Source organism: Daucus carota, chromosome 9 (assembly GCF_001625215.2).
Source record: "Daucus carota subsp. sativus chromosome 9, DH1 v3.0, whole genome shotgun sequence".
Taxonomy (NCBI): domain Eukaryota; kingdom Viridiplantae; phylum Streptophyta; class Magnoliopsida; order Apiales; family Apiaceae; genus Daucus; species Daucus carota.
The window spans coordinates 2,390,022-2,404,687 of record NC_030389.2 but is presented as its reverse complement, the minus strand read 5'-3'; the positions used below and the strand labels follow the sequence as shown (position 1 = coordinate 2,404,687).

General features: G+C 33.8%; 1 protein-coding gene across 1 annotated transcript; it reads left to right on the top strand.

Annotated features, from left to right (window-relative positions):
- Positions 1-3,689: 3,689 nt before the first annotated feature.
- On the top strand, positions 3,690-12,988 carry LOC108203136 (uncharacterized). Its single transcript, XM_017371894.2, has 2 exons — positions 3,690-4,011; positions 11,901-12,988. Exons 1-2 carry the CDS (start codon positions 3,844-3,846, stop codon positions 12,636-12,638), a joined length of 906 nt encoding a protein of 301 aa, XP_017227383.1. The 5' UTR covers positions 3,690-3,843; the 3' UTR covers positions 12,639-12,988.
- The last annotated feature ends 1,678 nt before the right edge of the window (positions 12,989-14,666 follow it).

Below are 14,666 nucleotides of genomic sequence, written 5' to 3'. Positions count from 1 at the left end.
TTGTCTCTCCTTCTCGTGAGAGTTGGTTTGTTTTGTTTTGGTGTGTTTTGATGTTCTTCATGACCGAGGTTATAGATCGGCATGATTTGCATGGATTTGATTCAAATTTGAAGGTTATTATGGGATCGCATCTATGGTCGATTGTTCAGAACACTCAGGTGAAAACCAATCAGATGGAAACAAGTGTGTATATTCAAATCATCTTCAAATCGCTCAGTTGCCTCTCCAAGAAGGAAGGATTCAACAGCGATATTCTTCAGCGTCTGTCCAATTTCGATTGTGTTTGTAGATGCCGTATGGCTTTTAATTAATGAATTGATTCTTTGTTATCAAAAAAAGTTGTTTGAAATCTGACTGAAATTCATGTGATTTTGAAGTACTGTTCTTAAATCCTAAAAATCAATATTAATTCTGTTACATTTTATAAAAATTCGCATATAATCAAAAGGAGTTTTCTCATAAATACTAAGTCCAAAATATTTTTTACAAAAATACTACATCTTTCTTCAAATATTTTGCAAAAATATCAAACTTTTGAAAATATTTACATAGATACTGTATGCAACCTGTTGCAAGCAAATGCAACTATACTTGCAACTAGATACAACCATACTTCCAACACACGCGGGTCAATTAATTGAAATTGCATCTAATTACATCTAGTTGCAGATCTTACTATTGTAAATATTTTTTAAAAGATAGTAAAATCGCAAAAAAACTTAGAAAAAGTGGTAGTTTTGGTAAATTTTCATATTCATAAATTAAAACAATTCATTAAAATTGAATTGAATACGTCCCTAACTTTACGTCCGGACAAAATTTTATATATTTTACATCCGGCTAGTATGAGATTTTCTAGATTGAATAAATAATGTAGATATCAAAATATGTAAGTATTTTTAATATATATTTTTGAACGGACATGCATAAATAAATCTCAGTTACAAACAAATTATTTAAATTATAGTAAAAATGAATTTTATCACATTATAATCTGTGTGATTAGATCGCGATGCCAGGTTTTTTGTTGTTTTTATTAATGAATATGTTTAAAGATTTTAACACTTATATAATAAAAATAAACGTAATTTCTTTTATTATTTCAAAAGTTCATAGATAAAATAATTGGAAAATGATAAATTAAGTAAAATCAATGATATATCTATACAATAAATTTGCCTTTTCATTAATGAACCTAAATATTGATAATAAATGAATAATAGTTCCGAAAATGTCCTTAATTTATTTGAGATAAGACAATATTTGAGTTTAAATTTTTGAGGTAAAATTGAAAATACTAAATCTACTTTTTATATTACAAAAATATTTCTAATACTTTATATAATTTTATTATAGTCTCAACCAATACTACGAGATCATACAATTTTTTTATATTATTATTAAATTTACTATATTTAGCGTGACAATTGCTTGTCCAATGCAACAAATAACTTCCCATGGGAAAAAAGTGGTACAAGAACTTCATGGATAAATGTATTTGGTTGATAAAAGGTGAACTTTGTTCTCGACCTTTGTTTATGTCCTCTTTTATTTAAATAGTTTACTCTTAAATATATTCTTGATATTTGTGTGTCCACCTTGATTGTGAAAATAATTGACTATATATTTTAACTATTTATTATAAAATTATTTGATATATATATACTAAAAATACTCATCATGAACGGAACACATTTTAATTATAAAAGAGAATATAGATGTTGAAATATATATTTTCAATAATTATATTTTCAGTTGCAAATTCTGACACACCATTAAAATTCGAAGCAGCAAAAGATTACTTAGTGGCTTAAAAAAATATATTAAAAATGTACATAATCATCTTTAGCATAAATTTAAAAAAATCCAAAATATTTTTGAAATTATGTTCAAAATAAGGTGCGGCCTCATTTAACTCGCAATATAATTATAACTTCGAATGTACCCATAGAAAAAATCCGAAAACATGAATATTTTATAAATTTCCTTAAATATAATCAGTTGAAAATAATGTTAATAATCAGTGTGATAAAAAACGAGAATCAGACTTGCCCGATGAAACAATTGAATTAATCAAATATTAATCAGATAATAATCGAAGATTTAATCAATTCAGCGAGTTACGAAGAAATAAGAATTAATCGATAATTAATGATCGGTTTTAAAACAAAGTTAATTTATAGTAAATAAAAGGGGTTTTTTCATAAATATATAGGAAAAAGTAAATTTTTGCAAATTTACTTTTCTCAAGAATAGCTATTTGCAGTTTTACTACACTAAGTTTTTAAATTGCAAAAATACTTCTCCTCCATTCTGCAACTGAATGCAACCACATGCAACTGAATGCCTGATTTCAAGTTCCAGTTCTCGAATGTCATTTTCGACCTCATCCTTGGAATCCATATATATATATATATATATAGGGATAGGATCAAATGAAAACTTTTTTAAGTTACAAACTTACAAACTTTTTTTTATTCTCCCATCGTGTTAATCCTTAGTTATATAAAGTATCCATGTTGAAAATTTTTCAAAAAACATCACAATTTTTAAAAATAACGCATAAATAAATCGCGTTTTCAACACATTTATAACTGGGGTTCAACATCGGGTGTTGAACACTAATTATCATTGTGTTGAACATATCTAAAAATATGTTTAAACTATACCTCTGGGGTTTGGGTAGGGTCTAGAAACATAAATATTAGTTATATAACATGTTTACCTTAGTTCTTATCTTTAAAAATTGGTTTATGTACTTCTCCACCACTATTTTAATCGATGTTCAACAAAATATGTTAAAAAAATGTTGAACTCAAGTTATATATGTGTTGAACAAAAAAAGTTTGTAAGTTTGTAAGTTTGTACCAGAACCCTCCCCTATATATATATATATATATATATATATATATATATATATATATATATATATATATATATATATATATATATATATATGGATTCCAAGGATGAGGTCGAAAATGACATTCGAGAACTGGAACTTGAAATCAGGAGTTGCAGTTGCATATGAGGTTGCATATGGTTGAATGCAATCGATCTCATATATATGCAACTGAAAACTGTAAGTTACAATTGATGTATGGATGCCCCTGGCGGGGCCATTAGATCAAAATAGAATCAACTGAATGCAACCTCATGAGCAACTGAATTTTTTTAGGGTGAGGTGATAATGTGGTGGATTTGGGTTGCAGGCCCCGCAGGGGCAATATTCAACTGAATATGCAATCTCATAAGCAAAATGCAACTGAAAACTGTAAATTACAACTGATGTATGGGTGCCCCTGGCGGGGCCATTAGATCAAAATAGAATCAACTGAATGCAACCAAATGCAACTGAATGCAACTAAATGCCTGATTTCAAGTTCCAGTCTCCAAATGTCATTTTCGACCAGATTTTCAGAATCTATATATATATATATATATATATATATATATATATATATATATATATATATTCGAAGGATGAGGTCGAAAATAACATTTGAAAAGTGGAACTTGAAATCAGGCATTCAGTTGCATATGAGGTTGCATTTAGTTGCAGGGGGAGGGGGTAGTATATTTGCAATTTAGAAATTTAGTTTAGTAAATATGCAATTAATTTAGAAAGATGGTATTTTTGCAAATAAAATCCTAAAAAATAGTATATTTGATAAATTCCCAATAAAAATCCGAGAACTGACCCGGGCGGGCATCGCTACTAACATTTGCTACAACCATTTTGCTTTTCTTCTTTTCCGCGTTGTTTCAAAAGCTAACGTGAGCAGCTCAGGCTCCGACGTCTTAGGTTTCCAACTTATTTTTCTTACATTTCCGACATCAACGATGTTTCACTGGAAGAAGTTCGACGTAGTTTTGCCTTTTGTTTTGTTTTTATTTTGGTTAATCTATCATCTTTCCTGCCGCAAAACCCGATATTACATCAGCGTCTCAACAGTAATCACTTACTTCATGAGGAAGATTAAGGCCTTGGCCATCAAGATCTGGTCCCAGGTATCATTCTAGTACTCCCAAACTTACCTGAGCTGTAATTTTGTGTTTTTCTTGGGTTGGTGTGTGAATGCAACTTTTTTACTTTTTTACTGTTTTACTGATGCTCAACTAAGAGTGTTAATTTGGATGTGAGTTTTTATAATTGGAAATCTATCTGAGTAGGTATAATTAATGGGAACACTGTACTTACTTATTTTTGATATATCTTAGGAATTAGATTCTTGAATTCTAGTACAGATTACTAAATGGAAACTAAAATACAAACCAGTCTTTTTAAGAGGATGAGGAGGTTTGTGGACCCTGAAGATGGACCAGGGGACTTGCTGAGGCCTAGGTAGGGCCTAGTAGGATGAGAGAGAGGCTAAATATTGGTTCTTGAGCTTGTCTGGAGCTCAAGACATGCCTTGGTGAGGCTCTAGTAGGATGAGAGTGAGACTAAATATAGGACTAATTTCTCTTGATTTGTATTTGATCACTTGCCTGCATATATATATAAATAAGGTTCTACTCCAACACAAACTATTAAAATACAAACCAATGCAATTAAATAAAATGGTAGGGGTTTCGGGACCGGGGATGGACCCCGAGATGGGCCTAGACGGGGTCTAAGTGGGGCCTAGTAGGGTCGGGGCCGGGCCTAGTGAGACCATGGTGGGGCTAAGTTTTTGCTTTTAAGGCTGGAGCTTGTCCAGGGCCTATGCGGAGTCTTGGCGAGGACCTAGCGGGCCGGGGTGGATTGAGTTGGGGCGAGGGTGGGCCCTAGGTGGATGATGACATATAGGGGGTGGGTGATGACATATAGGGAGTGGGTGATGTTATTTAGGTATAGTTTCTCTTGGTTTGTATTTTAGTTTTTAATTTAGTGGTTTGTATTTGAGCAATTGTTTATATATATGTGTGTGTTGGGATTTGGTTTCGTACCATATCTCAGCTTCCTGTTTTGTCCGGTAAGCAGAGGATACAGAGCTTTGACCTGGCAGTTTGTGCAAATTGTTTCCTGTACTAATATACTTAGGCTTCGAAGTAGACCTTGTATTTGAGCTCGTTTTGGTTGCACTCGTAAAGGAATTTTAAAATAGTTTTAGTTGGTTAATGTATGACATGGATGTTTCTTGTTCGCTCGCTTACAGGGTGTTTCTTGACTTTGCCTGCGGTTTGGATATGCTTGAATTGCAATTTTTACTTTAATTCTCTGTTGTGTCATGTGGATGCTTGCGGCTTTTGGATTTAATAGCTCTGTTTTTTGTTTGACAAACTCTCGGTTCAACAACGTAAATTTGAGGGGAAGTTAACATATATAATATCATTATATTAGTATAATATTAATGGATAATTGCATTATATATCAGTTTTCTTTTGAGAAAAGTTTACCTTATTATTACCTTATTACTTTTTAGATGTTGGTTATATAAGAATCTCTTTAATTGTAATTAAGAATAAGTTGATTATAATAAAATCTAGTTTTATATTATATCTCCCTGCTTTACAGTGCATATATACCAACAGTTGTTCCACAAATATGTCTTGTAATACTCATGCATCGGTTATGAGGAGATATAAAAACATATTGTAGGATATATCATATAACTCACAGTACACGTAGAAGCAGGGTCCGAGCTAGGAGTTTTACTGAAAGTGGGCTAGGCTAACATAACAACGCAGATTCTTTTTGAGGCAGTATTTGTTAAACCATTTCTTTTCCACACTAAATTCTGTTTTAACCTTTAATACACATAATGAAATCACAAGTCGTCCATTTATATGATTGCTTTTGTAAACCACAAGCCATATGTAACATTAATATCGCACGCCTTCTAATTAATATAAACCTGAACAGAATCAACAGTAATTTCTGTAAGAGAAATATGGGTGAACTGATACATGATCCATAGAACTATATTTAACTAAATATTTTATCTAAAATTTCAGGGTGGGCCACTACACATGCTGGCCTGTGGGTGGCTCCGCCCCTGCAGTAGAAGTATTAGATGTACGCATAATTACATGATGGTAAAAAAAAAAAATCTCTCTAGGTGCCTGAACCAATGTGATTTATGCACAATTATTTTAATAAGTTGCTATAATTGAATTGAATCATTAGAGAATTTTAGAAGTAACTAGGCAACATGCTTAAAATGTGTAAAAAATACAATTTTAAAATAATATGCTTGAAATCTGAACAAATATTTCAGATGATTTATTAATGGAACTAGATCATGGTCTAGCTATAAAATATCGAAACCATGTCTGTTTAAGTCAACACAAGCATATATGTCATGAAGAATTTATTTGAGTGAACATCATACCTTTGCTGGTGGATCAGTCAGAACCCTTATAATTTTGTGGAAGGAATTGATCATAATGTCAGAAGTCGATCTTCTGTGCTACTCTAAGTTAAATCACGTGTCAACCCAGAAGGTGGACTGAGTTTAGTCGAGTTGACATTATTAATTCAGTATGCCATTCGAAGCATGTAGGTTGGAGCAAATTTTCTTCCAGTGGCGTAAGATTTATTACCTTTGAATACATATGAAAGTTTACCTTATAAGTGATTATAATTAGCTTTATGTGGATTTAGGCAGAGTTCAGATGATTATTAAGGTCTCTTTTTTCTTCAACCCAAAATATCGGGGTATAATTTTGGAATCCACTGGGGTTAATGAATTTTGAAACATTCTGGAGATCTAAGTGCAAAATTACTAGAAAGGTATTTAGTATCATTTCTTAGAGAACACATTTAGTACTATCTCGTAAAGAACTGTTATAAATCCGCCATTTGCTTTAGGCACGGGTTCATCTGATCATGAAACATGCGTAGGAGTATAGCAAATATACATACTGTTTGTATGTCTTTGCTTCCCCAGACCCGGGGCTTCATTTAGGTTGCCATCAAGCCTGATGAAAAACATCAGAAGTGCACCTGGGGGACGAGAAGGGGGGTTGAGATTGTGCACTTGAACAGAGCACTTGTGGAGTTTGAGAACCAAGTCCCTTCTGCATATATTTCAGAACCAAGTCATTTATTTTTGGAAAAAGTATGTAAATGTTTACTAATATCTGCAAATAAGGAATATTAAATTCCTCTTAAATACTTAATGCCAAAAAACAGTATGTAAATGTGAAATTTTTTCTCAAAATAAGTCCTCATTTTTCATTTTTGCAATATAAGGTCAGAGCCTGTTTGTCTGGGCCTGTTTGTGTAATTTAACCAGAAGTTGGCTTAAAGTCAGAAATAAGCCAGAAACTGACTTAAAGCCAGAAGTTAGTCTGAGGTACTTTTTTCAGGGACTTAATTTTTTTAAACTTTTTTTTGGATAAAAATTACCCATAAAACATAAGTTACCCATGAATCACTCTTATTTTTAATTTTATTATTCTATTTTTAGTAACTCATAAGTCATTAGTAAGTCAAAATTACCCAAACAGATATTTTAAGCTCCAACTTATCACATAAGTCGCATTAACTTATAAGTCCTAAGCTCAGCCAAACAGGCTCTCAGTCAAACATGCCCACAATAAGATTGCTGCCAGTTATTTTCTTGTGCAGATAAGAGGGCATTGTTTTATCATGAAGGAAGGCAACTTAAAACCACTTCAAATGTAACCATTCTTGGAGTCATTTAATTAATTCCTCTATCTTTGTGTAAACCGTTGTAATGTAATTGAGCGTGAAATGTAAAATAATAGGGGTTCAAGTCTTGTAACTGACTAAGTTGTGGATACAGAAACTTCTTTTTCTAGATTGGTTCTACATCTGTCATCTTAGATAACTGTTTAATTTTCTTTTTATACAGTTTCAAAAGATTTTCTTTATCATCTGATTTAGACTTGAAAATTTGTTTAAGCATATGAATAGGCCTTGAACCAATGTGATTTATGTTCGATTGTTTTGATCAGTTGCACCGTATTTAAAGTGAATCATCAGAGAATTCTAATAGCAAGTTAGCAACATGCTTAAAATGTGTCGAAACAACAACTTTGATTCAAGGCCTTTTCATATGTGACTTTTTTCTTTTTAGAATTTCTTTCATCATTAACCGGTGAGGCATACCATATATCTCTTTTCTCTGAAGCAAATAACCCCTTTCTGCCAGAGCTTTAGCCTTCCCGCATTTAAAAAAAAACTATCAATCTTAATTCTGAGGGCAAGCTTCCCCGCCAGGAGTGAAACTCTCTTCGACGTATTGATAAATGCTTGAAATATGAAGAGATATTTCAGGTTAGTAATGAAACTAGATCATGATCCAGCTATAAAATGTTGAAACCTTGTCACTTTAAGCCAACACAAGCATCTGTCACAAAGAATTTAGTTAAGTAGAGATCTTTATAATGGAATCATAATAATGTTGCGAAAAGAATTGATCCATGCTACTGAGTTTGCTCACAAGTCAAGTAGTCAACCCATAAGGTGGACTAAGTTTAGTAGAGTTAGCATCTTTCACTCAGTATGCCATGTGAGGCCTTTAAACACATATGAGGACTCACCTTACACTTTATTTAAAATTTAAAATCCAATTAGCTCTATGTGGATTTGGAGGTCAGATGCTTTTTTCAAGCTTCTTATTCCTTCAACCAGACATATATGAAAAGTCTAGTTCTTAAATTGATGAAAATGTAACTGTAGAAATGTGTTTTCCTTTTTATCTCATTGATGTATAATGTTCAATATATATCAGACTACTAACGCAATTACAGGCAACATTAGAGGAGATATTTACAAGTATAATAAACTGAATTAATTACTGCAGAATCAAAACTGATCCTAAACTAAAGCTATTTTGGATTCAAATAAGATCATATCTGTACTTTAAATGATGTGCTGATTTTGTGGAATTGCTTTTGTTAGTAAAATAAGAGTAATTATGCTGAGAAATAAGTTATGTAAGAAAGCGACGTAGTTTTTCATTAATCAAAGCTAGTTGGTTAGAGACTATATAAGACAACATGCAGATAAGAAATAACAACCAGAATCACTAACAAAGTGGACCATAAAAATAGTCACACTTTCACTCACTACTATAACAAATCCAGGAACTAATATTACAAACATGACTTATTCAAATTGTACTCCTACAAATCAGGATTACACTCTAACACTCCTCCTTAATCATGATTCTATAGAACAAATACCAAGCTTGCTTCTCAGCCTAACAAATGCTTCAAACTTCAGAGGCTTTGTTAGAATGTCTGATACTTGATTTTCAGACTTGCAAAACACCAATTCAACCTTCTTTTACTCAACTAGTTCCCTAAGAAAATGATACTTAATTTCAATATGCTTACTTCTTCCATGAGCAACTGGATTCTTGGCCAGAGTAATTGCAGATCTGTTATCTACAAATATCTTTAAAGTTCCCTTAACTAAATTATGCATCTGGCTCAATAAACTTGTCAACCAAATAGCCTGGCAGGCACTAGAAACTGCAGCAATGTACTCTGCTTCGTAAGTAGAGAGAGCGACAGTAGATTGCTTCTTCGATGACCATTAACTTGCTGCACTGCCAAGTATAAAACAGTAGCCACTGCCAAGTATAAAACAGTAGCCAGAAGTGCTTTTACGATCATCCAAATCTCCAGCCCAGTCATTGTCTGAAAAACCTATGAGTGCACTCTTATCAGTTGAAGAATAAAATAATCCAAGATCGTGAGTACCTCTTAAATAACGCATGATGTGTTTGGCTATTGCAAGTGAGACCGCTGTGGTGACTCATGTATCTACTAATAAAACCAACTTCATAGGAAATGTCAAGTATGGTACAAGGTACCTGAGACTTCCAACAATTTGCTTAAAATAAGTTGGATCTGCAAGTGGCTCTTTCCCTTTCTTTGTAAGCTTTGTGCCAACTTCAACTAGAGTCCTTACAGGATTATACAGCAACATCTGAGATATGAATATTCGATCTTCTCTGTGCTCTACTTCAATGCCAAGAAAGTATGACATCAGACCCAAATCACTTGTCTCAAACTTCTTCATGATGGACTGCTTAAAAGCTTCGATCAAACTTGTATTATTGCCTGTGAATATTAAATCATCCACATATCAAATTACTCACCTCAAACTCCTCCACGATGGACAACTCCTAACAGATCCCACATTGTATCATAATTGTTAGGAGTTGTCCCACATCGGTTGTGGAAGGAGGGGCAGAAAGCTGGAATATAAGCAGCCAAAACAACTCCAATAGAACGAGGCCTTTTGGGAGGTGCCCAAAATCAGAGCCATGAGGGCTCGGCCCAAAGCGGACAATATTGTACTATTGTGAAGTTATGACTCGCTTAGCTGGCCCAACAAGTGATATCAGAGCGAGATTTGAAACGATCTGTAACAATCTCCACCTTTTGGGAGGTGCCCAAAAAACAAAGCCGTGCAGGCTCAGCCCAAAGCGGACAATATCGTATTATTGTGGAGTTATGGCTCGCTTAGTTGGCCCAACAGTAGCCTGGCTAGTGCACTTCAGTATTAGTATTTACACGCCCTAAAATTAGTTATGCAGTCTAGCAGAATCTTGTTGGATTATAAATCTGTTCAACATCAACGGATGAAACATGTGGAGATGGATATGCAAATTGTTCGTGAACAGGGTGCCTTAGGCCGTGTTCGAGTTCTTTATGTTCTCTCTTTTTCCCAGTAGGCTGATATCTTTCTTCCTCGACATCTATTCCTTGATTTCAGGTCCAGTCTGAGTGTTCATACTCCTCCCGCTTTGACTGCAGGTGTGTGTTAGAGAAGGCAACTTCCTAAATTATATATTATGTATTATTCTGTAAATATTAAGTTTCCAAGTTGAATCTATATGTAGTGATATATATACAAGGGAATACACAACTCCGAACAAGGAGATTTACACCATCTTATAATGTGTACACCTTGAGTTCTTTCCATAAGCAATATTCCGAAAGGTCTTTCATAAGTAATACCCCGGAGAGTGTTCCGAGTTCTTTCCTCCGTTTGGGCAGAAGCCTAGCATAGTTATGTTAGATTCTTCTTCCTTGTTTCTAGGAGAACGAATTGGAGATGGACTTGGAGTACTCAAGCTATCCTTTATCCACTATCCACTAGTTAAGGGATAAATACACCTATTTTGAGGATAATTCTGACATATACACATATTTCATGTATATAATCGGATATATATCAAATAAGAAGGCTTCAAGTGGCTTACTTGTAGTGGGATTCTTCGGATAGACGTGAAGGAATGCTAGTTTATCACAAGTACTAGCTAATTTATCCCAAATTAGAGGGGATAAGGGCTTATCTCTTGGCAACACTTATCAAGAACTACATTGAGTGTGATCTCTATAAATAAGGTATGTAGGCACATTGCAAAAGGATTCGGATTCACGATTTCTAAAAAGAGGCACATGTAACCTTTGTGATGCATTCCCGGGCATTGGTCGGACGGAATACCATAATTCCGGCCTCCTTGTTCGGTGACTTTGCAAGCTCAGCTCTTAAACAAATCTATTTTTCCATACTTCTTGCTAACGGTAGCCCTGTTAAGCTGATCGTTATTCATATATTCATAACAAATATCCCTATTATTGTGGCGAATAATTCTGGGGGTGTTGTATCAATTCCTCTCACAAATGAGGGTCTTCCAAAGTGTACACCAGAGTATCTTCCGAAACAATTTATGTGCTTAACTTTTTGTGGACCTTTCTATAATGGGCTATCTTTATGTATTGTGCCCCAACAAGTTTCTATAATTGGAGATTTTATGAGAATAGGTATGCTTGATAATATAGTTACTAGATGGGGAGAATTGACCTCTTGATTTATTTATTTTTTCAAGCTGCTTATTATTTCACAAAATTGAGTAGAAACTTCTTGTTGCTAAACTGTCCAACATTGATATCTGATATGATTGTTTAACTTTCTTTTTTCCCAGTTTAGGAGAAACCCAACTGAGTGCCTGGGAGTTCTATTTCAGCTAGAAATCGCAGCTTTAACTAGCTTGTTGCCTACTGAACCACATTTATGGACCGTTAGATTGATAGAAAGCATTGCTATATTTGCCATTCTCTCTTACTGCTTTAAGGTCTTTGTGGAAATGAAGAGAGCTCAACTTACTCCAACATTACACTATGTTAATACGAGGAACAATGAAAGGGTTTGTTTTTTCACCATAACTCATGGTTTGGAATTCCTACTTCCTTTGTTATATCTTCTACTAGCTTATGCCTATTTTAAGGAGCTTCATTTAGAAAATCATCACATGAAAAATGATTGGAAAATGGCTGCATCTGCCATAAAGATGTTCATCGATATATTAAGCGGCCTGTTAGCAGTCATGGGTGCCTGTAAAGTGTATTATTGGACACGTAATGAGCAGAATCAGTTACTTCCAGTTAGTATGACCCACAACATTCCACGCAATTGGAATGAAAGAATTCTGGCGTCTGGTGTGTTACCAAGGGATGCACAGTATCAAAATGTTGCAAATTTCAGTGATGCAGTAGTGCAGAGGCATGCTGAAAATCAATCTGTTGCGGGTGCTACTGCTAGTGTACGGGATTCAGAGAATCAGCCGAATGCAGATCCACCAGAAGTCATACAGAGGGATGATGCGGAAAATCAGACACAGGCTCATGCAGATGTACCAGAAGCGGCAGTGCAGGAATGCTGAGAAACGATCTTCCAGATGTGTTTGCTGGTACTGATTTTTTAAAAATTTGGTTACAGCATCTCGCTTTCCTCTTGCTAACTGGATGAATTTATATATGTGTAAGTAATTTCCCTTATACTTGATACTACAACAACAGAAAGGTGTTTGATTGATACGTTTTGGAACCCGGCCTGTATATGTCATTTATACTCTGTTTAAACGAAATTAAGGGTCCAGTCTGGGTCAGGATGATTGTATTTGTCGTAGTCTTGCGTGTTGCGCGCTGCAAGACAATCTGTACTGTAACATAGATTGTCCTGTTTTGGAAACCTATGATGTTCGACTCCATATATTCCAACTGTTTATGGCTACGTGCTCCTTGTATTATTGTGATGTAGTTTAGTCGATTGCTGTTCTAGTTGAATACATTTGTGCCGATTTCAAGCCATGAGCTCATGGTAGGAAGAATATAGTTGTTTTTATACGTGAATAGTTTGCTTTGTTTTCTTGAAAAGTTAGCAGTGTGTTCCTTAGATCAAGTACTGTGTTTCCCTTTTTGTTGTGTATGATGGATATCTCTGTTCATGTTGCTCTCTCGCTCCTCATAACATGTCAATTTGATTTTTTGCAAGGAATTTGGGATGATTTGATTTTTTACATAAACATTATGCTGCCGACTTGGCTTTTTAGCCCAGCTAAACAACACAGAATAATTCCGTGTAATAACAATCTTGTGCGTGGATTTGTGTGAATATATGGTACCATATTAAAGGGGCGTTGAACCTCATTATCATAATTTTCAAAAAAATAGTCCTAAATATTGATGTCGAAGAAGATGATCTTGACCTACTATTTTATCATCCAGAACACTAGATCATATAACGTCAATCTTCTTTTCCAACGTATAACATTTATCCTCTTTTCCAGCGTATAACGTTACATGATATAGCATTTTGAAACTCTAAATCTAAAATGTCAGTGCTGTGTTTTGTATGTTTTTTTTAATTTAAAACGCAATATGATCTAACATTTTCTTCTAACAATTAAAACACTGGATTATCCGACATTAATAAATGATATTTTAGAACATTTATTATTTTAGACATTATCTGTAAGATCTGTCATATGTGTTCGTTCTCTCAAATTTGCGTAAATTTCTCGCACCACTTTAAAGTTATGCCCGTCATACGAGTGTTGGATATCTGATAACTATACTAGCGCCATCCAATTATAATCTCTTGCAAAGGCCGGTAATATCGTATTGGGATGTGATGGGAGCATCTTTTTTCCTAATTATTTTCATAATTAGGAAGACATTAAGCATATTCATATATGGGTCATGTTCAACAGAGAACCATTAGAAAAAGAACCCTCAGAACCATTACCTTAGAGCAACCCCAATGCACACTCTCCTTACTCATATTTGGTCTAGGTGGACAAGATTTAAGGGTTAGCATCAAAAATCAGTTCTCCAATGCAACTAGACCTGGCAATTTGACACGTAACACGCTAACACGAAACGAAACGACACGAAAAAAATGGATATGGGTTTTGATTTTCGATACACGAAACACGAAAGTACACGAACACGAAATTACACGATAGATTTCGTGTCGGATATGGGTTTTCATTTGGGGTACACGAAATACACGAAAGTACACGAAATATTTGTAGATTATATTTATTATATATATGTAATGATATATTAAATATATAATTGAGTATAAAGTATATATTTACATGTATGTGTGGATATATATTGTAGATACATTAACAAATTTATGAAGAATTGTATACAAGTATAATATATATCATTCACATTTAATAAATTTATAAAGGAAAATATATATTAAATCCATTTTTTGATTAAAAAATATATTAATATTTTTATATATAATATACACGAAAAGTACACAAAATATACATGAAACGATTCGAAACGGATACGGGTTTCAAATTAGGTACACGAAATTAATAACGGGCGGATACGGGTTTTACCTTTGAGTACACGAAACACGAAAATACACGAAACGAAAGTATACGAAACGA

Bases quoted from the DNA above. Each gene is read 5' to 3' on its own strand.
- LOC108203136 (XM_017371894.2), top strand. From the start codon at position 3,844: ATGTTTCACTGGAAGAAGTTCGACGTAGTTTTGCCTTTTGTTTTGTTT. The intron at 4,012-11,900 runs GTATCATTCTAG...CTTTTTTCCCAG, and splicing joins CCATCAAGATCTGGTCCCAG to TTTAGGAGAAACCCAACTGA.